The 26,166-nt window shown below is 42.5% G+C and overlaps 1 protein-coding gene across 2 annotated transcripts in view; it reads left to right on the top strand.

The window, feature by feature from the left end:
- The window catches only part of LOC115200129 (glycerol-3-phosphate acyltransferase 4), a 38,384-nt gene extending 18,435 nt beyond the window's left edge, over positions 1 to 19,949 (top strand). For both annotated transcript variants that reach the window (XM_029762894.1, XM_029762895.1), the window contains 9 exons: positions 4,242 to 4,316; positions 4,415 to 4,504; positions 10,225 to 10,318; positions 10,607 to 10,722; positions 12,293 to 12,348; positions 12,498 to 12,583; positions 12,670 to 12,798; positions 18,926 to 19,005; positions 19,197 to 19,949. In XM_029762894.1, the coding sequence (XP_029618754.1) occupies positions 4,242 to 4,316; positions 4,415 to 4,504; positions 10,225 to 10,318; positions 10,607 to 10,722; positions 12,293 to 12,348; positions 12,498 to 12,583; positions 12,670 to 12,798; positions 18,926 to 19,005; positions 19,197 to 19,305 (835 nt within the window). In that variant the 3' untranslated portion in view covers positions 19,306 to 19,949. The remainder of the gene's footprint in view (positions 1 to 4,241; positions 4,317 to 4,414; positions 4,505 to 10,224; positions 10,319 to 10,606; positions 10,723 to 12,292; positions 12,349 to 12,497; positions 12,584 to 12,669; positions 12,799 to 18,925; positions 19,006 to 19,196) is intronic.
- Positions 19,950 to 26,166: the final 6,217 nt, after the last annotated feature.

Below are 26,166 nucleotides of genomic sequence, written 5' to 3'. Positions count from 1 at the left end.
CATTATAATCAGTACAACCTTCAAAAAAGTATTTTACACACATCATAGGTGTTCATTACAATCTATGCAATAATCGGAATGCATTTTCACCAGTACTTTAAAACGTGAATAAAACTAAATACATTATGCCCCATACATAAACTCAGCAAAAAAAGAAACGTCTCTTTTTCAGGACCCTGTCTTTCAAAGATCATTCGTAAAAATCCAAATAACTTCACAGATCTTCATTGTAAAGGGTTTAAACACTGTTACCCATGCTTATTCAATGAACTATAAACAATTGATGAACATGCACCTGTGGAACGGTCGTTAAGACACTAACAGCTTACAGACGGTAGGCAATTGAGGTCACAGTTATGAAAACTTAGGACACTAAAGAGGCCTTTCTACTGACTCTGAACAACACCAAAAGAAAGATGCCCAGGGTCCCTACTCATCTGCGTGAACATGCCTTTAGGCATGCTGCAAGGAGGCATGAGGACTGCAGATGTGGCCAGGGCAATAAAGTGCAATGTCCGTACTGTGAGACGCCTAAGACAGCGCTACAGGGAGACAGGACGGACAGCTGATCGTCCTCGCAGTGGCAGACCACGTGTAACAACACCTGCACAGGATCGGTACATCCGAACATCACACCTGTGGGACAGGTACAGGATGGCAACAACAACTGCCCGAGTTACACCAGGAACGCAAAATCCCTTCATCAGTGCTCAGACAGTCCGCAATAGGCTGGACTGTGGTCTTGTAGGCCTGTTGTAAGGCAGGTCCTCACCAGACATCACCTGCAACAATGTCCCTATGGGCACAAACCCACCGTCACTGGACCAGACACGACTGGCAAAAGTGCTCTTCACTGACGAGTTACGGTTTTGTCTCACCATGGGTGATGGTCGGATTCGCGTTTAACGTCGAAGGAATGCGTGTTACACCGAGGCCTGTACTGGAGCGGGATTGATTTGGAGGTGGAGGGTCCGTCATGGTCTAGGGCGGTGTGTCACAGCAGCATCGGACTGAACTTGTTGTCATTGCAGGCAATCTCAACGATGTGCGTTTACAGGGAAGACATCCTAATCCCTCGTGGTACCCTTCCTGCAAGCTCATCCTGACATGACCCTCCAGCATGACAATGCCACCAGCCATACTGCTCGTTCTGTGCGTGATTTCCTGCAAGACAGGAATGTCAGTGTTCTGCCATGGCCAGCAAAGAGCCCGGATCTCAATCCAATTGAGCACTGGATCGGAGGTCTAGGGCCATTCCCCACAGAAACGTCCAGTAACTTGCAGGTGCCTTGGTGGAAGAGTGGGGTAACATCTTACAGCAAGAACTGGCAAAATTGGTGTGGACCATAAGGAGAAGGTGCACTGCAGTCAGTACTTAATGCAGCTGGTGGCCACACCAGATAATGACTGTTACTTTTGACCCCCCCCCCCTTTGTTCAGGGACACATTATTCCACTTCTGTTAGTCACATGTCTGTGGAACTTGTTCAGTTTGTCTCAGTTGTTGAATCTTGTGTTCATACAAATATTTACACTTGTTAAGTTTGCTGAAAATAAACTCAGTTGACAGTGAGAGAACGTTTATTTTTTTTGCAGAGTTTACATACAATACTGTATGATACAGTAGAAACGACAACATGGTATACAGAAAATAACACATTTTGATTGGAACACACACATACCCAAAGTTATTTATAAGGAAAACAACAATGCGGGCGCCAATCAAAAATTTTTTCCAGTTCGTGCAAGACTGCACAAATGTCTGAATACTTGATATGTGGGAAAAATGGGGAAGGGCTCTCCTCGAAGAGGGAAGTCTGGCTCAGTAAAGTCTCAAACATAAGTTGTTCACATCATTGAAATTGACTACTTCTGTGAATTAATGAAGCAGAACACACCTCAATTCAAACTCGTGTTAGAAAAGAACAAGAAATTAGACAAGTTGAAACAGCCTATAGATAATTAGCAGGCAGCGCGGGTTAACTGTCCTGTTGCGTAACAATCACATTTTGAAACAGTGAGTGCATTCTGACATCACGTGTATAAAACAACTCACGCTGGGGTGACCGTTAGAGAGATATATATATATATATATATATATATAGATATATATATATATAGATATACACTGCTCAAAAAAATAAAGGGAACAGTTAAACAACACAATGTAACTCCAAGTCAATCACACTTCTGTGAAATCAAACTGTCCACTTAGGAAGCAACACTGATTGACAATAAATGTCACATGCTGTTGTGCAAATGGAATAAACAGGTGGAAATTATAGGCAAATAGCAAGACACCCCCAAAAAAGGAGTGGTTCTGCAGGTGGGGACCACAGACCACTTCTCAGTTCCTATGCTTCCTGGCTGATGTTTTGGTCACTTTTGAATGCTGGCGGTGCTTTCACTCTAGTGGTAGCATGAGACGTAGTCTACAACCCACACAAGTGGCTCAGGTAGTGCAGCTCATCCAGGATGGCACATCAATGCGAGCTGTGGCAAGAAGGTTTGCTGTGTCTGTCAGCGTAGTGTCCAGAGCATGGAGGCGCTACCAGGAGACAGGCCAGTACATCAGGAGACGTGGAGGAGGCCGTAGGAGGGCAACAACCCAGCAGCAGGACCGCTACCTCCGCCTTTGTGCAAGGAGGAGTAGGAGAAGCACTGCCAGAGCCCTGCAAAATGACCTCCAGCGGGCCACAAATGTGCATGTGTCTGCTCAAACGGTCAGAAACAGACTCCATGAGGGTGGTATGAGGGCCCGACGTCCACAGGTGGGGGTTGTGCTTACAGCCCAACACCGTGCAGGACGTTTGGCATTTGCCAGAGAACACCAAGATTGGCAAATTCGCCACTGGCGCCCTGTGCTCTTCACAGATGAAAGCAGGTTCACACTGAGCACGTGACAGACGTGACAGAGTCTGGAGACGCCGTGGAGAACGTTCTGCTGCCTGCAACATTCTCCAGCATGACCGGTTTGGCGGTGGGTCAGTCATGGTGTGGGGTGGCATTTCTTTGGGGGGCCGCACAGCCCTCCATGTGCTCGCCAGAGGTAGCCTGACTGCCATTAGGTACCGAGATGAGATCCTCAGACCCCTTGTGAGACCATATGCTGGTGCGGTTGGCCCTGGGGCCCTCCTAATGCAAGACAATGCTAGACCTCATGTGGCTGGAGTGTGTCAGCAGTTCCTGCAAGAGGAAGGCATTGATGCTATGGACTGGCCCGCCCGTTCCCCAGACCTGAATCCAATTGAGCACATCTGGGACATCATGTCTCGCTCCATCCACCAACGCCACGTTGCATCACAGACTGGCCAGGAGTTGGCGGATGCTTTAGTCCAGGTCTGGGAGGAGATCCCTCAGGAGACCATCCGCCACCTCATCCGGAGCATGCCCAGGCGTTGTAGGGAGGTCATACAGGCACGTGGAGGCCACACACACTACTGAGCCTCATTTTTACTTGTTTTAAGGACATTACATCAAAGTTGGATCAGCCTGTGGTGTGGTTTTCCACTTTAATTTTGAGTGTGACTCCAAATCCAGACCTCCATGGCTTGATAAATTGGATTTCCATTGATTCTTTTTGTGATTTTGTTGTCAGCACATTCAACTATGTAAAGAAAAAAGTATTTAATAAGATTATTTCTTTCATTCAGATCTAGGATGTGTTGTTTAAGTGTTCCCTTTATTTTTTTGAGCAGTATATATAGATATAGATAGATATAGAACTCACGTGTGAAAAGGTTAAACCCACAGTGAGCTACTAGAACTACTTTAGGTCAGTGGTCTGAGTCTGTTAGCCTTGTTCACCTCCTGACATACACACACCTTTCCTCACGTGATGTGGAGCTAATGAGCTCTGATAAATCTAAATCTGCACCCCTTTATCCAGCTTTGTGTGTAGTGCGGATTCACCTGGATTAGACCTGCTGCCTCTGTCTGCCTGCATGCCAGCCAGGGAAAGTGGAGACTGACTTGATGTAGGATAACATGGCTCTTATTTATGAAAGTTTCAGTCAGATAACCACAACGCCATTTCGTATCCAGTGTAATCCATGTCCACTTGGCAGCTAGCATTAGTGAGAGTGAAAGCATTGCCGCAACTGTGTTAAAGACACTTTGAAAATGTCTTATGTTGTGTGATATACACATGATGAGCTCAAGCACAGAAGTCTTATGATTGGAATTGGCTGAATGGGCTGTACTGAGCTGTGTTTGACTGGAGCTCTGTGTGTTTTCTGACAGGGTAACTCTTGCCTTCACCGGGGTGGGTCTTCTTGTCGTTCTCACATCCATCATCGGGTTTCTTCCAAATGGGAGGTAAGGATTTCTCATCATTGTAACACTTTCCTTCTACATGAGTAGTAACAACATTGGTGTTGCTAGGTACCAAGCTGTTTTCTGTGTTCTTCCTGAAGGATGAAGAACTTCCTCAGTGAGCAGGTGCATCTGATGTGTTACCGTATCTGTGTCAGAGCTCTCACTGCCATCATCACCTACCACGACAGGTAAGCAGCAACACCACTAGGCATACACATAGAAAGCATGTTGATGCCATTATGAGAATGGCATGCACCATATACCACTGTTGACAGATTAACACTGCTGGACTGTATACTAGAGCAGGCATCAATTGATCAGTTTAAATTCTAGAGCAGTGAAGTAGTGTAAATGGTGGTTATGTAATAATAAAAGTAGTAATAAATACACAATGAGTAACGGCTAAATACACAGGGTACCAGTATCAAGTCGATGTGCAGGGGTATGAAGTAATTTAGGTAGATGTACATATAACTAGTAATAAAGTGACAGATAATAAACCGACGCAGCAGCATATGTGATAGTAATGCACCGATATGACATTTTTGGCTGATACTGATATCCAACATTTTCCTTGCCAAAAAAAAGCCAATACCGATAACCGATATTAAACATTTTAGCGGCCTTTTATGCATTCTAGTACAGTTAAATAGTTAACACACACACATGGACGCAGCGGTCTAAGGCACTGCATCTCAGTGCAAGAGGTGTAACAACAGTCCCTGGTTTGAGTCCAGGCTGTATCACGTCCGGCCGTGATTGGGAGTCCAATAGGGCGGCGCACAATTGGTCCAGCATTGTCCGGGCCGTCATTGTAAATAAGAACTGACTTGCCTAGTTAAAGGTTACACACACACCACACTGACCAAAAAGTTATTTTGTTGGCATTTACGTATGTCCTCATTACCAGTAAAACATAATCAAAACCAATTTCTTTCATTTACTTGCTGTGCTGTTCCATTCAGTCATTTCCTTCTCAACCGGGATTTCTATGGAATGCCGTTTGGGTCTTTGCCTGTCAAAAAAGATACGTGTCAAATAACACTTCCACTATTGTGGCTAGCTTCACAACACATGGTCCGGTCAAGCCTCACTAGCTGGCTGCTTATAACGTTAGCATTGGGCAACAGGGTTAAGTAGCTGGCTAGCTATTTTTATGAACTGAAGATCAATTTCAATAGGCAAACAACAGGTGCCAACCTAGCTAATACTTACTCACAAGGATTCCTAAATCATTGCTAAGAATAATGAAAATGACTGCAGTTTCTACTGGTCATTGTTATCAGTTTCCCTTTGTATTGTTTCCCTTTGTAATCCGTGATAGTTTGCATGCCCTGCCACATCCGACGAGAGTCAGAGCCGGATTAGTAGGATTTGATCATAGTCCTGTATTGATGCTTTGCCTGTTTGGTGATTCCAACAAGGCCATCACCTTTAATCTAGGTCTGGGGTAGACTACCAGCACAAACTCTTGCCACGGACTTTACCAGGCTAGGTGTCACTAAAGGCACTAGCGGCAGAGAAACATCAGCAAATCCATCATTGTTCAGGCATTAAAAACCCCTAGAGTCGATGTTCGCACCCGGCGGAAATCTGTTTTAGCATAATTAAATAAATCCCCATGAAAATCTGTCGCACTTCTGCATCTGCTGTGAAAGGTGACAGAGAGAGCAGTGTTTGTCAGACCATGAGACATCCCGAAAATCGGTCTTCTCACAAAATTGTCTGTAGCGTCCGAACAGTTTGGCCTATAAACTATTATGACCCCTCTATGGAAAGACTCACGAACAGTCGGAAAAAATAATGGAAGTACAGTGCATTCAAAAAGCATTCAGACCCCTTAACTTTTTCCACATTTTGTTACAGCCTTATTCTGAAATTGATTGATGTGGGGTGAAAATGATTTCATCTACACACAATACCTCATAATGACAAAACAAGAAGAGGTTGACATTTTTGCTAATTTATATAAAAAAAATAAGTATTCAGACCTTTTACTTAGTACTTTGTTGAAGCACCTTTGGCAGCGATTACAGCCTGCAAGCTTGACACACCTGTATTTGGGTAGTTTCTCCCATTCTTCTCTGCAGATCCTCTCAAGCTATCAGGTTGGATGGAGAGCTTTGCTGCACAGCTATTTTCAGGTCTCTCCAGAGATGTTTGATCGGGTTAAAGTCCGGGCTCTGGCTGGGCCACTCGAGGACATTCAGAGACTTGTCTCGAAGCCACTCCTGCTTTGTCTTGGCTGTGTGCTTCGGGTCATTGTTCTGTTGGAAGGTGAACCTTCGCCCCAGTCTGAGAACCTGCTCCATAGCGCTTAGGACTCCATTAAGGATCTCTTTGCGCCGTTCATCTTTCCCTTGATCCTGAGTAGTTTCCCAGTTCCTGCCGCTGAAAAACATCCCCACAGCATGATACATGCGTCACCGTAGGGATGGTGCCAGGTTTCCTCCAGACGTGACACCTGGCATTCAGTTCAGAGTTCAATCTTGGTTTCATCAGACCAGAAAATCTTGTTTAGGTTCCTTTTGGTAAACTCCAACTGGGCTGTCATGTGCCTTTTACTGAGGAGTGCATTCTGTCTGGCCACTCTACCATAAAGGCCTGATTTGATGAAGTGCTGCAGAGATGGTTGTCCTTTTAGAAGGTTCTCCCATCTCCACCAAGGGACTCCAATCAAGTTGTAGAAATATCTCAAGAATGATCAATGGAAACAGGATGCGCCTGAGCTCAATTTCGAATCCTAGCAAAGGGACTAAAATTTAACCTTTCGAGGACCCCTTCGAGATAGGATCCCGTTAACGGGATTGATTTTGACAACAGCCAGTGGAAAATCAGAGCGCCAAATTCAAAACAGCTAAAATCTCATAATTCCATTTTCTCAAACAATCAACTATTTTACACCATTTTAAAGATAAGACTCTCGTTAATCCAGCCACATTGTCCGATTTCAAAAAGGCTTTACGGAGAAAGCATACAATTAGATTATGTTAGGACATAAACTCCACAATAAAAACCACACAGCCATTTTCCAAGCAACTAGATGCATCACAAAAAACAAAAGTACAGCTAAAATATTCACTAACCTTTGATGATCTTCATCAGATGGCACTCATAGGACTTCATGTTACACAATACATGTATGTTTTTCTCAATAAAGTTCATATTTATATCCAAAAAACCCATTTTACATTGGCGCGTAATGTTCAGAAATGTTTTCCCTCCAAACCCCTCAGGTGAATGAGCAATGAGCACACATATTACAGAAATACTCATCATAAACTTTGATCAATATACAAGTGTTATGCACAGAATTATAGATAGACTTCTCCTAAATGCTACCGCTTTGTCAGATTTAAAAAAAGGTTCACTGCGAAAGCACAATTTGCAATAATCTGAGTACAGCCCAGAAGACACTAGCAAACAAAAACCCGCCATCTTGGAATCAATAAAACTAAGAAATTACATTATAAATATTCACTTACCTTTGATTATCTTCATCAGAAGGCACTCCCAGGAACCCTAGCTCCACAATAAATGTTCGATAAAGTTCATATTTATGTCCAAATACATCCATTTTGTTCACGCGTTAGGTTCACTATCCAAATCCATAACGCGCGCGCTTACTTCGTCCAGACGAAAAGTCAAAGTTATACTACAGTTTGTAGAAACATGTCAAACGATGTATAGAACCAATCTTTAGGTTGTTTTAACATATATCTTCAATAAAATTCCAATCGGACCTATCCGTTCTCTTTAGGAGTGAATATGAACTCGGCTCGCTCCCAAGTCCTTGCGCGTGACTGTACCCATGCCTTATAATGGGACACCTACTTCCTTGGGCTGTTAGTCCCTTCAAATTCACCATAGAATCCTCAAACAAGGTTCTAAAGACTGTCGACATCTAGTGGAAGCCTTAGGAAGTGCAACATGACCCCGTAAAGACTACAAATTCAATAGACAATGGTTTGAAACTACAATCCTCAGATTTCCCACTTCCTGGTTGGATTGTTCTCAGGTTTTTGCCTGCCATATGAGTTCTGTTATACTCACAGACATCATTCAAACAGTTTTAAAAACTTCAGTGTTTTCTATCCAAATCTACTAATAATCTGCATATCTTAGTTTCTGGGCCCGAGAAGCAGGCTGTTTAATTTGGGTATGTTTTTCATCCGGCCGTGAAAATACTGCCCCCTATCCTAAAGAGGTTTTAAGTAAATAATGTATTTCTGTTATTTTTATAAAATTTGCCAAATTCTAAACCTGTTTTTGTTTCGTCATTATGGGGTATTGTTTGTAGATTAAATTTTAGAATAAGGCTATAACTTAATGTGGACATACTTTCCGAATATGGAGACTGTTTAGTGCCAAAATACATTTTTTTTTATTTTTATTTTTTTCTAAATATCTTTCAGATATAGGACAGACACTTCAGAACAGACTTCCTTTAGATTTCTGTTGTTCCATGTAGTGAATCATCTATTATTCAATGTTTGTATGGGCTAATAGCAGTAAGGCCAAAAATGAATTTATCATTCTTTTTTAAATATACTTTCAAGGGGTCTTCAAAATCAAATAGCTGAATGATCCTTGGTATGACCTGCTTAAAACAATAACATATAATTTAGTAGAACCCCCCCCCCCCCCCAGTTTAGACAAGGCTTAGACTCTTATGGGTTTAACACCCACAGGGTTATAGCCTGTGCTCTGGGGGAACTGCTTGTCAAGAGACCCATGGTGAGACCTACTGTTCAGGCTGGCTGGCACAGCTCAGCAGGAAGTAGTACAGGAAGTTAATCAGATTATTTCTATTTCCCTGACTTTACACTACCCCAGTCAGTTTATGCTACAGTTTGTGTTTGATTAGGCTAAATTTGAAAAGCACAAAGTGGACATTCCCTTTGACATGATGCAGGTAGTTTGCCGACAGTTCAAATGTCCTCTGATTTGATTTTATTGACACTCAGTTTCTGTGGTGTGAGGCAATGCCAGACAGTGCCCAAAGCCTTGGCTTGATGTGTTGATTTTAATACATGCTGGAGAGCAACACTCTACAAAACCACTAGTCACATTTATTTGACAAAGCACTTACTAGCCAAATGCTGATTCACATGAGTCATGTTAAAGAAGAAAATAAGGGGAAAAGTTGCAAAAGAAAATGAGGGGAAATGTTGCAAAAGAGACGTCTCAATCAGATTAAGAAATAGTCCTCATCACCAACTCTAGGTCAGAGAGGGAACTTGTCATATGAACGTGCCAATATAGCCTTTGTTTTGCAGTAACAACATTTTTTTTTTACATGAGCTGCCATAGTCAGGGACTGTATTTAAACCGTAGGCCTACTCATTCAAATAAATCATTATTTCCAAGACCAGGAGGGTTAGGTTCGTCTTTGTCCATGAAATTGGCCCTAAGTGCAAATGTTTTCAAAGACTTACCCATCGGTATGAAAATAACTGCTCATAAACATGTTTCTAATAGGCTAAACTGTCTAAGAATGTGGTGTATTCAGTGTGGGTTATGTCCCCTGAGGGAATCTACATATAACGCTGGGCCTGTTACAGCATGTTCCTCTGCCTAGTCTGGGGCAAAAAATACTGAAGTGGTGTAAGAGGGGCTCTGTTTTGGTAACAATACAACATGATCAGCAACATTTATCTCCTGAATGTAGCCTCCTACTCAAGTCCAACATGCTCAGGGGGTCAGGCTTTGAATGCCAACATCATTTGTCTCCTCTCACATTCATGTTAATTAGGGAGGGGTGTGGAAGAGGGAGCCTGGCTTCTCCCTCAAACCCATTTTCCATCATCCACTGGTTTCTTAGGATCTAGTTTACACTGGAATGGTCATTTCCTGATAATGACTTGTTTCCTGATACTCATCCTGTCCTCTCTATTTATCCTCCCAGTGAAAACAAGCCCAAGAATGGAGGCATCTGTGTGGCCAACCACACCTCACCCATCGATGTCATCATCTTGGCCAGTGATGGCTGCTATGCAATGGTAAGGCCCATGATGAACAGCACGGCAGTCAGACACAATGCTACCTACCACAGCACTGAATGACTGCTGTCAATCATTGAGTTAGTGTCAAATTTAGAAAGTTACTGGTGTGCTACTCACTACCATAACAAAAAATATTTTAGAAGCAAGCACTCAAATTTTCTTACTGAGAATTTACCAAAAAATTTAGAATTAAAATTGTATTTTAGAGAGGCAGGTGTGAGATTGTTGACCTATATCATCAGATGTTTGTTAAACCACACCTGTGTGTGTGTGTGTGTGTCCCAGGTTGGGCAAATCCATGGTGGTTTGATGGGCGTAATCCAGAAGTCTATGGTGAAAGCCTGTCCACACATTTGGTTTGAACGCTCTGAAGTCAAAGACCGACATCTAGTGGCCAAAAGGTAGTAATGCACATCTGCACTTTTGGTTTGGAAGTCAGTCCGCTCGAGTCTGGTAGGTACCAAACTCAGTCCTCCTGACTAGAGTTTTGAAAGCTTTTTGTTAGCACGATGCATCAATAATAAAGGGGGCTGTGCATTTACTGGTTGGTTCAGTCTTCCCACTCAAAAAAAGTATCCCCCTGTTAAAAAAAAAGAGTTTGAGAGAACCAAAGCTCGCTCTATTTCTAAGCAAATATATACGCACAAAAAAGAATCCTGTGCAGACCTGTGGGGCACAGCTCTCCCTCGCTGTGTACCACGTTAGTCATGTCAGCCAGGCTAACTCAGCTGTACCTTAGCAAAGACCTAAAGAATTTATACTGAACAAAAATAAACGCAACATGTAAAGTGTTAGTTTCATGAGCTGAAATAAAAGATCCCAGAAATTTTCAAAATGTATAAACTTATTTCTCTCATATTTTGTGCACAAACTCATTTACATCCCTGTTAGTGAGCATTTCTCCTTTGCCAAGATAATCCATCCACCTGACAGGTGTGGCATATCAAGAATCTGATTAAACAGCATGATCATTGCACAGGTAGGTGCACCTTGTGCTGGGGACAATAAAAGGCCACTCTAAAATGTTCCGTTTTGCTATACAACACAATGCCACAGATGTCTCAAGTTTTAAGAGAGCATGCGATTGGCATGCTGACTGCAGGAATGTCCACCAGAGCTGTTGCCAGAGAATTGAATGTTTATTTCTCTACCATAAGCCACCTCAAACGTCATTTTAGAGAATTTGGCAGTACGTCCAACCGGCCTCACAACCACAGATCACATATAACCACACCAGGCCAGGAACTCCACATCTAGCGTCTTCCCCAGCGGATTCGTCTGAGACCAGCCACCCAGACTGAGTATTTGTCTGTAATAAAACCCTTTTGTGGGGAAAAACTCATTCCGATTGGCTGGGCCAGACTTCCCAAGTGGGTGGGCCTATGTACTCCCAGGCACACCCATGGCTGCGTTCTTTCCCAGTCATGTGAAATCTATAGATTTAGGGCCTAATGAATTTATTTACATTGACTGATTTCCTTATATGAACTTTAACTCAGTTGCATGTTGTGTTTTTTTTGTTACGTATAAATGGATAATTGACAAATCCATTGACGGTTTACTGTGAACATGTTTTGATTTAACGACTATTTTGGGTTTAGTGTTTGTGTATTGGTAAAGACTAGTCAAGCTGTATTTAATCAATATACTGTACACTAGAGCTGGGACGATAAATCAAAAATTTGACACCAACCAAACTGACCACTCATCGAAGACATTTTATTGATAACGATAAGTAGCCTATAGTAGAGAAATGTGAAGTTTGAAATAAGTCTTTCATTTGGGCAATTGCTAACTACAACATTCAGAGTAGTAGTAGCAATTACAAGTATACAAAAGTAACTAGTGCACATTATTGTTAGACTTATTGTTCTATTTATTTATCATGAGAATTCATTTAATTTATCGGGATATAGATTTGTCCATATAGCCCAGTTCTACTGTACACTTACAACACCTCTTGTGTTTCAGATTGAGTGATCATGTAGAAGACACAACTAAACTTCCTATTCTCATTTTCCCCGAAGGTGAGTATATTTTTCTTTCCCTTAGTTACTGCTTTGAACATAAGTTACACTAGTGTTGATTACTGCATTTCTACTGTGGAAATGTGATTATAAGTTAGCTTTAATATAATTTCCTATCCCCATTTGTAAACACTGACTTTTCCCCATAGGCACCTGCATCAACAACACTTCAGTAATGATGTTTAAAAAAGGCAGCTTTGAGATTGGCTCCACAGTCTACCCTGTGGCCATCAAGGTGAGTGTGTCGCGAGCACTTGCGTGTGATGTTTTTACCGGTCTCCCAGTATTAATCAGATGTCCCTGTCTCTCTGGTCCCAACAGTACGATCCCCGCTTTGGAGATGCCTTCTGGAACAGCAGCCAGTTTGGGATGGTCAACTACCTGCTGAGGATGATGAGCAGCTGGGCCATTGTGTGCAGTGTGTGGTACCTGCCACCCATGACCAAAGAGGTTAGTCTGGGCAAAACCTCAGTTTTCTTTTTAAAATCCATCTCCTTGAAAATATCCCTAAAAGGCTTGAGGATTGCTTTGACATTGATTCAAGACCCTAAGCTCAGTGGTGTTTTTGACTGGCCATTGTGGGTTGTTTAATGATGGCAGGAACATGATATTTGATTAGCACACTCTAGCCCCAGTAACATTAATACTGTAAAGCACGCCCCATTCGAAAAAATGTAGACATAGCCCTTGGTTCACTCCAGACTTGACTGCCCTTGACCAGCACAAAAAACATCCTGTGGTGTACTGCATTAGCATCGAATAGCCCCCGCGATATGCAACTTTTCATCGAAGTTAGGAACCAATATACACAGGCAGTTAGGAAAGCAAAGACTAGCTTTTTCAAACAGAAATTTGCATCCTGTAGCACAAACTCCAAAATGTTCTGGGACACTGTAAAGTCCATGGAGAACAAGAGCACCTCCTCCTAGCTGCCCACTGCACTGAGGCTAGGAAACACTGTCACCACCGATAAATCCGCCATATATGAGAATTTCAATAAACATTTTTCTACGGCTGGCCATGCTTTCCACCTGGCTACCCCTACCCCGGTCAACAGCCCTGTGCCCCCCACAGCAACTTGCCCAAGCCTCCCCCATTTCTCCTTCACCCAAATCCAGGTAGCTGATGTTCTGAAAGAACTGCAAAATCTGGACCCCTACAAATCAGCCGGGCTAGACAATCTGGACCCTCTCTTTCCAAAATGATCTGCCGAAATTGTTGCAACCCCTATTACTAGCCTGTTCAACCTCTCTTTCGTATCGTCTGAGATCCCCAAAGATTGGAAAGCTGCCACGGTCATCCCCCTCTTCAAAGGGGGAGACACTCTAGACCCAAACTGCTACAGACCTATATCTATTCTACCCTATCCTAAGGTCTTCGAAAGCCAAGTTAACCACTCTTGGGTATGGGGCAGTATTTTCACCTCCGGATGAAAAGCGTGCCCAAAGTAAACTGCCTGTTACTCAGGCCCAGAAGCATATAATTGGTAGATTTGGATAGAAAATACTCTAAAGTTTCCAAAACTGTACAAATTATGTCTGTGAGTATAACAGAACTGATATGGCAGGTGAAAACCTGAGAAAAATCCATCCAGGAAGTGGAATTATTTTCATGTGGCTGTTTTTCAACTCAATGTCTACAGAGAATCCAATGGGGTAGGAATCAGATTGCAGTTCCTATGGCTTCCACTAGAGGTCAAGTCTTTAGACATGGTTTCAGGCTTTTATTTTGAAAAATGACGAGTAAACAGCCATTTTGGTCAGAGGACAGGAACTTTGCAGACCTGAGCGCGCCGTTTGTTATTTTTCCATTCTATTGAAAACGGTTCCTTTCTATTGTCCGGTTGAAATATTACTGATTTATAAAGACAAACAACCTGAGGGTTAATTATAAACATCGTTTGACATGTTTCGGCGAACTTTACCGGTATTTTAGTATGTATTCGTCTGCCTGCTGTGACCACCTTGGAGCCATTGGATTACTGAACAAAACGCGCCAACAAAAGTTTTTGGGACATAAAGAGGGACTTTATTGAACAAAACGAACATTTACTGTGTAACTGGGAGTCTTGTGAGTGCAACCATATGAAGATCATCAAAGGTAAGTGATTAATTTTATCGCTATTTCTGACTTTTGTGACTCCTCTACCTGGCTGGAAAATGCTTGTATGCTTTTGTGTGCTGGGCGCTGTCCTCAGATAATCTCATGGTATGCTTTCGCCGTAAAGCCTTTTTGAAATCTGAACCAGTGGCTGGATTAACATGAAGTTAATCTTTAAGCCGATGTATAACACTTGTATGTTTTATGTAAATCGCTCTGGATAAGAGTGTCTGCTAAATGACTAAAATGTAAATGTTATGAATTTTTATTATGAGTATTTCTGTTTTTGAATTTGGCGCTCTGCAATTTCACCGGATGTTGGCCAGGTGGGACGCGTCCCACATACCCTAGAAATACCTTAGAAATGCTATTACTTCAATTTCTCAAACATATGACTATTTTACACCATTTTAAAGACAAGACTCTCGTTAATCTAACCACACTGTCCGATTTCAAAAAGGCTTTACAACGAAAGCACAACATTAGATTATGTCAGCAGAGTACCCAGCCAGAAATAATCAGACACCCATTTTTCAAGCTAGCATATAATGTCACATAAACCCAAACCACAGCTAAATGCAGCACTAACCTTTGTCATCTGATGAAGATCATCAATCTTAGGACATTATGTTATACAATACATGCATGTCTGTTCAATCAAGTTCATATTTATATCAAAAACCAGCTTTTTACATTAGCAGGTGACTAGCATGTGACTAGCATTCCCACCGAACACTTCCGGTGAATTTACTAAATTACTCACGATAAACGTTCACAAAAAACATAATTATTTTAAGAATTATAGATACAGAACTCCTCTATGCACTCGATATGTCCGATTTTAAAATAGCTTTTCGGTGAAAGCACATTTTGCAATATTGTAAGTAGATATCACAGGGCTAGCTATTTAGACACCCAGCAAGTTTAGCACTCACCAAAGTCAGATTTACTATAAGAAAAATGTTATTACCTTTGCTGTTCTTCGTCAGAATGCACTCCTAGGACTTCTACTTAAATAACAAATGTTGGTTCGGTCCCAAATAATCCATTGTTATATCCAAATAGCGGCGTTTTGTTCGTGCGTTCAAGACATTATCCGAAAGGGTAAATAAGGGTTACGAGCACGACGCATTTCGTGACAAAAAAAATTCTAAATATTCCATTACCGTACTTCGAAGCATGTCAACCGCTGTTTAAAATAAATTTTTATGCCATTTTTCTCGTAAAAAAGCGATGATATTCCGACCGGGAAATCGTTTTTTAATACAAAGAGAGCGAAAGTAAAAGCATGCTATCCCCTCATGCATGAGCCTCAGTCTGATGGCCCTCTGATAGAGCACTTGCCAAAAGCGCTAGTGTGTTTCAGCCTGGGGATGGAATTACATCATTCAGCTTTTTCCCGGCTTCTGAGAGCCTATGGGAGCCGTAGGAAGTGTCACGTAACAGCAGAGATCCCCTGTTTTGGATAGAGATGATCAAGGAGGGCAAGAAATGGTCAGACAGGCCACTTCCTGAAAGGAATCTTCTCAGGTTTTTGCCTGCCATATGAGTTCTGTTATACTCACAGACACCATTCAAACAGTTTTAGAAACTTTAGGGTGTTTTCTATCCAAAGCCAATAATTATATGCATATTCTAGTTACTGGGCAGGAGTAGTAATCAGATTAAATCGGGTACGTTTTTTTATCCGGCCGTGCAAATACTGCCCCCTATCCCCAACAGGTTAACAAACAGATCATCGACCATTTCGAATCCCACCGTACCTTCTCCGCTATGCAATCTGGTTTCCGAGCTGGTCATGGGTGCACCTCAGCCACGCTCAAGGTCCTAAACGATATCATAACCGCCATCGGTAAGAGACAATATTGTGCAGCTGTATTCAGCGACCTGGCCAAGGCTTTCGACTCTGTCAATCACCACATTCTTATCGGCAGACTCAACAGCCTTGGTTTCTCAAATGACTGCCTCGCCTGGTTCACCAATACCTCTCAGACAGAGTTCAGTGTGTCAAATCGGAGGGCCTGTTGTCCGGACCTCTGGCAGTCTATGGGGGTGCCACAGGGTTCAATCCTCGGGCCGACTCTTTTCTCTGTATATATCAATGATGTCGCTCTTGCTGCTGGTGATTCTTTTATCCACCTCTACGCAGACGACTACATTCTGTATACCTCTGGCCCTTCTTTGGACATTGCGTTAACTAACCTCCAGACGAGCTTCAATGCCATTACAACTCTCCTTCCGTGGCCTCCAACTGCTTTTAAATGCAAGTAAAACTAAATGCATGCTCTTCAACCGATCGCTGCCCGCCCGTCCAGCATCACTGCTCTGGACGGTTCTGACTTAGAATATGTGGACAACTACAAATACCTAGATGTCTGGTTAGACTGTAAACTCTCCTTCCAGACTCACATTAAGCATCTCCAATCCAAAATTAAATCTAGAATCGGCTTCCTATTTTACAACAAAGCATCCTTCACTCATGCTGCCAAACATACCCTCGTAAAACTGACTATCCTACCGATTCTTGACTTTGGCGATGCCATTTACAAAATAGCCTCCAACACTCTACTCAGCAAATTGGATGCAGTCTATCACAGTGCCATCTGTTTTGTCACCAAAGCCCCGTATACTACCCACCACTGCGACCTGTATGCTGTCCTTGGCTGGCCCTCGCTTCATATTCGTCGCCAAACGCACTGGCTCCATGTCATCTATAAGTCTTTGCTAGGTAATGCCCCGCCTTATCTCAGCTCACTGGTCACCATAGCAGCACCCACCCGTAGCACGCGCTCCAGCAGGTATATTTCACTGTTTACCCCCAAAGCCAATTCCTCCTTCGGCCGCCTTTCCTTCCAGTTCTCTGCTGCCAATGACTGGAACGAATTGCAAAAATCACTGAAGCTGGAGACTCATATCTCCCTCACTAGCTTTAAGCACCAGCTGTCAGAGCAGCTCACAGATCACTGCACCTGTACATAGCTCATCTGTAAACAGCCCATCCAATGACCTCATCCCCATACTGTTATTTCTTTTATTTATTTTGCTCCTTTGCACCCCAGTATCTCTACTTGCACAGTCATCTTTTGCACATCATCACTCCAGTGTTTAATTACTAAATTGTAATTCTTTCGTCACTATGGCCTATGTATTGCCTTACCTCCCTCATCCTACCTCATTTGCACACACTATATAGACTTTATTGTATTATTGACTGTTTTGTTTATTCCATGTGTAACTGTCTTGTTTGTGTCGCACTGCTTTACTTTATCTTGGCCAGGTCGCAGTTGTAAATGAGAGGCTAGTTGAGAACAAGTTATCTGGCTAAATAAAGGTGAAATAAAAAAACATTTGTGTAGTCAAGCTAACCTCCCTGAAGTTGGCTGTTTTATGTGGTTGATATTAGTGCCGTTGCACAATCTATCATTTCATACACCAGTATGTCATATTGTATGGATGCATATGATGCACACCTTCCTTTGACTTTAGCCTGGCATGATTTACCTAGGTTATGCTCAAGCTACCCAGAGTTTGCATTTGGTGATGCAAATAAATCCTGCTTTGAGTGGTTTTTCAAATCAGCCTTCATCTCATGAACATTTTAAGGTTGATGGCCTCTCAGCTTCCACCCCTGTTTTTAAGGAAATATGATTAAAATCAGTATTTTGAGAGGCTAGTATGGCTGCCTCCTTTAGACGCGCTGGCTTATGCACTTGTTGGTTTGGTTGTCTTTCACAGTACATTAATGCTGCTTGCAAAACAAGAACTTGACAAAGTCATTTGTACCAGGATTGTGGATGAGCAATGTGTGTGACTTGGTATAATGATTTTAGTATATTGAGCCGGGTGTGGATGTGAACTTGGTCAGACCTCGCTCATGAATAACAGGAAAGGGTCGAGTACTACCACCCACTTCTAAAACAACATGTTCAGAGGCAGGGGTTGGCTAGCTTTGTGGCCCTGGCCATTGACCGACCGACTGTCCCATTTTGATGTAGAAAGCAGAGGGAGGGAAGATTGGGACATTTTTCTTTAAATGTCAGAGTTGAAGGAACTTGGGCTGGGATCCAACTGGTCCTCAGAGGTGTCCTGCCCTTTGAATACATTTTCCACTTGCTGCTTGAAGGGAAACTAGTACTTGGTGCAGACATTTGGAGCAGCCATCTTCTCCAGTCTCTTTGTAACCTGGAGATCATAGTTACACAGAATCAGAACACTCCATATTTAGAGATTCTTCTGTCCTCTTGATGCATGGCCCATGAAGTGCACTGTGCTTGATTTGATATCCCAGTTTGTCAATTTACTTGATACTATACTACAATATGCCAATTATGCCCGTTAGTGGCTGTAGCCATGGAATAGGATGGGTCCTTCATATATTATGTGCACTGAGACCCTTTCCAGCACATGTCTGAAGCTCGGGTGGCCCAGTCCCCTGTGTGTCAACCTGGTCTTCATCTTTGTCTTCCTTTCTGAACAGGAAGGAGAGGATGCAGTCCATTTTGCCAGTCGGGTCAAAGCAGCTATCGCCAGGCAAGGAGGGCTGGTGGACTTGCTATGGTGAGTAACCCATAGCAAACATCTGTGAACATATGAAGTTTATTTCTGAGCTATTTTTGGTGAAACATGGGTTATAGGCTAATAATATCAGGTCTATGTCATTGTTAAACCCAGCTTAGTTTTGCTCATCTGTATCCCTATGTGAGCATCACAGAGTACTGTGTAATGGATTTGTGAATGTTGCTTTGTAGGGATGGCGGTTTAAAGCGAGGGAAAGTAAAAGATACATTCAAAGAGGAGCAACAAAAGTTATACAGCAAAATGCTAGTGGGAACCCAAGAGGACCGCAGTCGTTCTTGAAGTCAAACGTACAGAGTCTGAGATCATCAGAGACCCACTTGTGGACAACAGAATGGACAGTCTTCTGCACCCTTAAGGATTTTTTTTGACCTGGAATACTCCAACCCTCATGTCAGGAATTCTTCACTTGGCTTCCTCGGTCAGTGCCTCAGCTTGGCATATTAAGTTCTTATTGCTGTTACAGCCCATTCTGGGCACTGTCCTCTGTTTCTAATGATTTGACAATGGACTGGCCTCTACTGCACCAGCCTGTCATGATGCTGCGCACTAAGAGTTCTCTCACCATCAGGGAAGATAACACACTGTCTTTTGAGTGACTAATATATTTATGACCTTCATTGAGTTAATGTATATGTTTTGTTCTTATCCTGTCTCTGTTTATTGTTAATAGTATTATGACAGTTATCATAATTGTTCTTTAAGTTACAAGTGATCTGCCAGGGGACGTAGCAGTGCAGCATAGAGAAGTATTGGAGCGCTTGTACTGAAGGGGAAATCTGTGACCATGTTGTTCCCAACAGACTGAGATGGCAAGGTGCCACGTGAATGTTTCTAATACTTTTTTAATTGTTTTTTTCAATGAAAACCTTTTTATTTTAAGCATTGTATTCATGTGTAAAATATAGAAGTTATGTTAAAGTGGAGCTTGGGTTTTGTTTTTTGTTTCTGTTCTTATCTCCATGGAATGTGGAAGACTGTACACATTATGATGTGGAGAATATACATTCTCAGTGACTGAGGGTTGTTGAAGTGTAGTAGATACTCCACCGTCGTCTCATCTAAACTAGCCTACGTAATCTAAACACTCACTTCTGCCTCCCATCCTAATCGACCATGATGCTTATTTCTGAGCTGTCTGCCACCTCACAATAGCTGTCGTTTAAGCAGCATTGTGTGCTTTTACTTTCTTACAGTGGCTTGCAAAAGTATTCACCCCCTTGTCATTTTTCCTATTTTGTTGCCTTACAACCTGGAATTAAAAACAAAATCGGGGGGGTTGTATCATTTTCATTTACCCAACATGCCTTCCACTTTGAAGATGCAAAACATTTATGGTGAAACAAACAAGAAATAAGACAAAAACAGAACTTGAACATGCATAACTATTCACCCCCACCAAAGTCAATACTTTGTAGAGCCACCTATTGCAGCAATTACAGCGGCAAGTCTCTTGGGGTGTGTATCTATAAGCTTGGCACATCTAGCCACTGGGATTTTTGCCCATTCTTCAAGGCAAAACTGCTCCAGCTCCTTCAAGTTGGATGGGTTCCGCTGGTGTACAGCAATCTTTAAGTCAAACCACAGATTCTCAATTGGATTGAGGTCTGGGCTTTGACTAGGCCATTCCAAGACATTTAAATGTTTCCCCTTAAACCACTCAAGGGTTGCTTTAGCAGTATGCTTAGGGTCATTGTCCTGCTGGAAGGCGAACCTCCGTCCCAGTCTCAAATCTCTGGAAGACAAACAGGTTTCCCTCAAGAATTTCCCTGTATTTAGCACCATCCAACATTCCTTCAATTCTGACCAGTTTCCCAGTTCCTGCCAATGGAAAAACATCCCCACAGCATGATGCTGCCACCACCATGCTTCACTGCGGGGATGGTATTCTCGGGGTGATGAGAGGTGTTGGGTTTGCGCCAGACGTGGTGCTTTCCTTGATGGCCAAAAAGCTCAATTTTAGTCTCATCTAACTAGAGTACCTTCTTCCATATGTTTGGGGAGTCTCCCACATGCCTTTTGGCGAACACCAAACGTGTTGGCTTATTTTTTTCTTTAAGCAATGGCTTTTTTTCTGGCCACTCTTCTGTAAAGCCCAGCTCTGTGGAGTATACAGCTTAAAGTAGTCCTATGGACAGATACTCCAATCTCCACTGTGGAGCTTTGCAGCTCCTTCAGGGTTATATTTGGTCTCTTTGTTGACTCTGATTAATGCCCTCCTTGCCTGGTCTGAGTTTTGGTGGGCGGCCCTCTCTTGGCAGGTTTGTTGTGGTGCCATATTCTTTCCATTTTTCTATAATGGATTTAATGGTGCTCCGTGGGATGTTCAAAGTTAGATTTTTTTATAACCCAACCCTGATCTGTACTTCTCCACAACTTTGTCCCTGACCTGTTTGGAGAGCTCCTTGGTCTTCATATTGTCGCTTGCTTGGAGGTGCCCCTTGCTTTGTGGTGTTGCAGACTCGCCTTTCAGAAAAGGTGTGTGTGTGTGTGTGTGTGTGTGTGTGTGTGTGAGATCATGTGACACTTAGATAATTAGTTAAATAGTGTGCAATCTTCTTCTGAAGGTAATTGGTTGCACCAGATCTTATTTAGGGGCTTCATAGCAAAGGGGGTGAATACATATGCACTTACCACTTTTCCGTTTTAAGTTTTTTGAAACAAGTCATTTTTTTCACTTCACCAATTTGGACTATTTTGTGTATGTCCATTACATGAAACCCAAATAAAAATCTATTTAAATTACAGGTTGTAATGCAACAAAATAGGAAAAGTGCCAAGGGGAATGAATACTTTTGCAAGGCACTGTAGTTATAACATGGTTTTAATGTGATATACTGGGCCACGGATGTTAAAAATGCCTTGTTCCCTTGCTGCTAAATCTATTAATATTTCTATGAAAGCTTCTCATCTACTGTGGGAATCCTCTTGCCAAATTCACTTCAGAAAGTGACAGCTGTTAGTTGATAAAAAAAAACATGACAGCTATCTTCCCATAGCTTGGCAGCTTATTTGAGGGGGACTTACGGAGAGGGAGTGCAGATGCAGAGTTAGTCTTATGCCCTGCTAGGCTGCAGTGCAAGCCTAGTGGAAATCCCTGTCCCTTGCCTTCCTCAAACTCCTGTTTTGGTTCTTTCATCCCAGTACTGTACCAGGGGTATAAACGTTCTGATCTAATGTGTCCAGTGTTGACCAATAAAAATCCCTGGATGAAGACATCAAACTTGTATAAGTTTAGTTGATGTAGAATGAGCTATTGAGAGCACTTGTCGACGCAAGCATATGCCATTATTTTTTTGTTCTCATTAGTATACAAGAATACACACTTGGACAGGCTTGTTGAAAAGAGTGGCCTTTGTCCTCTTGAACCCCTAAGAAGAAGGATTCCATCAGAATTCAAAGCATGAAGCTGGCATTCAGGTAAGAAATGTGGCCGGCTGTGGGTATGTTGGCTACATTTTACCCTGTACCAGGTTCCTTTCAATATTTTGTTGGCTGCATGACTGATATTGCTTTGTGTCATTGATGCTTCACAGTAGTGTTATTCCTGTTTCTGAATGTCATCCAAAAAACCAAGTGTTGCTATAGTAATGGTTGATGGAGTTGAATAAATAACTTCTATGTGAGGATCATTTCAAGTTCCTTTTAAGACAGGTATTCCCAAACTGGGGTACTGGGGGTACGCCAAATAAAAGTGATTCACATTTATTTTTTTATTTTACATTTTCAAACGTGGCTATGTGGGTGAGTTTTTTTTTTTCCCCCTCGCCTGAGTAGCCTCGTTTCACTGCCAAAAATACAATTAAACCATCTAGTGTTCAGCGAAATAACGTCCAATACAGGTAGCCTAGTCAAATAATTAATATCCAGTCACATTAACCGTTACTCTCTCGCGGGAATTCCACTAACGGTCCGTATGTAGCCAAACATAGCTGCTGCTCATGTTGGTATCTGTACTGATGGTGCAAAAGCCATGACAGGGAGACGTAGTGGTAACGCTCGTGCAAGCAGTTGCTCCCCACGCCAGTAGGGTGCACTGCAGCATTCGAGAGGCTCTTGCTGCCAAGGGAATGCCTGACAGCTTGAAAGACGTTTTGGACACTACAGTAAAAATGGTTAACTTTGTTAAAGCAAGGCCCCTGAACTATTGTGTATTTTCTGCACTATGCAATGATATGGGCAGTGACCATGTAATGCTTTTACAACATACAGAAGTGCGCTGGTTATCAAGGGGCAAAGTATTGACACTTTTTTTTTTTTAAATTGAGAGAGACGAGCTTAGTTTTTACTGACCATAATTTTCACTTGTCTGACCGCTTGCATGATGAGTTTTATACGACTAGCCTATCTGGGTGATGGTTTTTTTTTCGCCCAAATGATCTAAATCTAGGATTACAGGGACTCTCCACAACTATATTCAATGTGCGGGACAAAATTGAAGCTGTGATTTAAGAAGTTGGAGCTCTTCTCTGTCTGCATTAACAAGGGCAACACACAGGTCTTTCCATCATTGTATGATTTTGTGTGCAAATGAACTCAAGCTTATGGACAATGTCAAATGTGATGGGTGCTTCGCTATGAGTGAGTTGGGTGCGCATTTACGCAGGTACATTCCAGAAACCGATGACACTAACAACTGGATTCGTTATCCCTTTTGTACCTCTAGTCCCCTTACCGATATCTGAACAAGAGAGCCTCATCGAAATTGCAACAAGCGGTTCTGTGAAAATGTAATTTAATCAGAAGCCGCGGCCAGATTTCTGGATTTGGGCGGCGTTCAGAGTATCCTGCCTTGGCAAATTGCTCTGTTAAGACGTTGATGCCCTTTGCAACCACGTACCTATGTGATAGTGGATTCTCAGCCCTCACTAGCATGAAAACTAAATACAGGCACAGACTGTGGAAAATGATTTGACTGACACTCTCTCCAATACAACCCAACATTGCAGAGTTATGTGCATCCTTTCAAGCACACCCTTCTCATTAACAATTTTTGATAAACAAATAAGGTTTTATATAGAAGCTGGTTAAATAATGAGCAAAATTATTGATAAATATAATTTGTGCCCTGGTCCTATAAGGGCTCTGTCACTTCCCACGAGCCAGGTTGTGACAAACTCACACTCATTCTTATGTTTAATAAATGTATTGTTTAGTGTGTGGCAGGCTTACAATGATGGCAGAAAAAAATTGAGAGTGCGCTGACTCTGGTGCTAGAGGGGGTACGCAGCTGGAGGTTGAATGTTTTGAAGGGGTACGGGACTAAAGTTTGGGAACCACTGCGTTAAGGGATACATTAACCAATTAACACTAAAATAACTAGTTTTGAGACTGCGGAGGTATTATTGCAGGTGGTGTGGGATATTTTCTTTAAAAAAAAATGTGAATATAAATATCGCTAGCAACAAACCAATTTAATGAAATACCTACAGTAGAAAAGAGAATAAAACTGCTGGTAAGCTTTGACATGGGCATACATTTTTGCCAACACATGACTGAACTTTGTTTAACCAGCCAAACAACTGCTCTTAGTGAAAATGTGTTTGGAGTTACCTTTCTAGCTCAAGGAGTACCGGTACTGAGTCAATGTGCAGGGGTATGATGTAGTTGAGTTAATATGTACATGTAGATAGGGGTAAAAGTGACTAGGCAATCACAATAGACAAACCATAGCAGCAGCGTATGTGAAAGTGTGTATGTGCAAGTGTCTCGTCAATGTGTGTGTGTGTGTGTGTGTGTGTGTGTGTGTGTGTGTGTGTGTGTTGGAGTGTCAGTGTGGTATGTATGTGTGGGTAGAGAGTCTGTCCAAATAAAAAGGGGGTCAATGCAAATAGTCGGGTAGCCATTTGATTAACTGTTCAGCGGTCTTATGGCTTGGGGGTAGAAGCTGTTCAGGAGCTTTTTGGTCCGAGACTTGGCACTCTGGTACCGCTTGCCGTGCGGTAGCAGAGAGAAGAGAGAGAACAAGATGCTCTCAATGGTGCAGCTGTAGAACTTTGAGGATCTGAGGGCCCATGCCAGATCTTTTCGGCCTCCTGAAGGGGAAGAGGCGTTGTCGTGCCCTCTTCACGGTTGTGTTGGTATGTTTGCACCATGATAGGTCCTTAATGATGTGGACACCCAGGAACTTGAAGCTATCAACCCACTCCACTATAGCCCTGTTGATGTGAATTGGGGCGTTCCCGTCCCTCTGTTTCCTGTAGTTGACGATCAGCTGAAGCGTTACAGATACTGCGCTAGAAATGTAAAGGTAATTTCCAATTTGAGCTGAGATATGCAGCATTTACTTGTGTGGTCAATGAAGGTGTTAGAGTTGAGCGGTGCCACGCAGTCGTGGGTGAACCGGGACTACAGGAGGGCTCTAAGCACACACCCCTGAGGGGCCCCCGTGTTGAGGGTCAGTGTGGCAGATGTGTTGTTGCCTACCCTCACCACCCGTCAGGAAGAGGGAGGTGTTCAATCCCAGCGTCCTTAGCTTAGTGATGAACTTGGAGGGCACTATGGTGTTGAACGCTGAGCTGTAGTCAATGAACAGCATTCTCACGTAGGTGTTCATTTTGTCCATGTGGGAAAGGGAAGTGTGACGGGCAATAGCGATTGTGTCATATGGATCTGTTGGGGCGATATGTGACTTGGAGTGAGTCCAGGGCAAGGGTCTCCAACCTTCTAGCATGAGAGATACTTAAAAAAAAAAAAAAAAAAGTGCTACAACTTTTTTTCCCCTATGCTCATTCTTCTCTTCGCCTCTCCCCTGCAACTCTTACCCGGGTCCTTAGTGTACAATAGAAAGTAGTGCACTGTTGTTTTTTGTCAATATACCTGGTAAAATGGTTAATAAACAACTCTAAAGGGGGCCCTATAAAATCTGTTACACGCCCCCCCCCCAAAATAAATTGTATATTTTCCCAAATTATGTTCTCAGTTGTATTTTTTACTCTCACAATTACAATTGCCCAAGGAGAAATAGCAAAATTGGATGTTCTGAGCACATGTCAAGACAGTTTTCTTCCAGACCTAAAAAAAAATAACATTTTCATTCTTGAGTGTAATTGCACATCTAGCGGGTGAGGAATGTGCCTTCTAATGTTCAGGTCTAATGATGGTTCTGTAGTGCTGCTGCTCTTTTCCTGGCAAAGCTAGAAA

Source organism: Salmo trutta, chromosome 9 (genome assembly GCF_901001165.1).
Source record: "Salmo trutta chromosome 9, fSalTru1.1, whole genome shotgun sequence".
NCBI classification, from domain to species: domain Eukaryota; kingdom Metazoa; phylum Chordata; class Actinopteri; order Salmoniformes; family Salmonidae; genus Salmo; species Salmo trutta.
The sequence above is the reverse complement of the archived record's forward strand: the minus strand, read 5'-3'. Positions and strand labels throughout refer to the sequence as shown.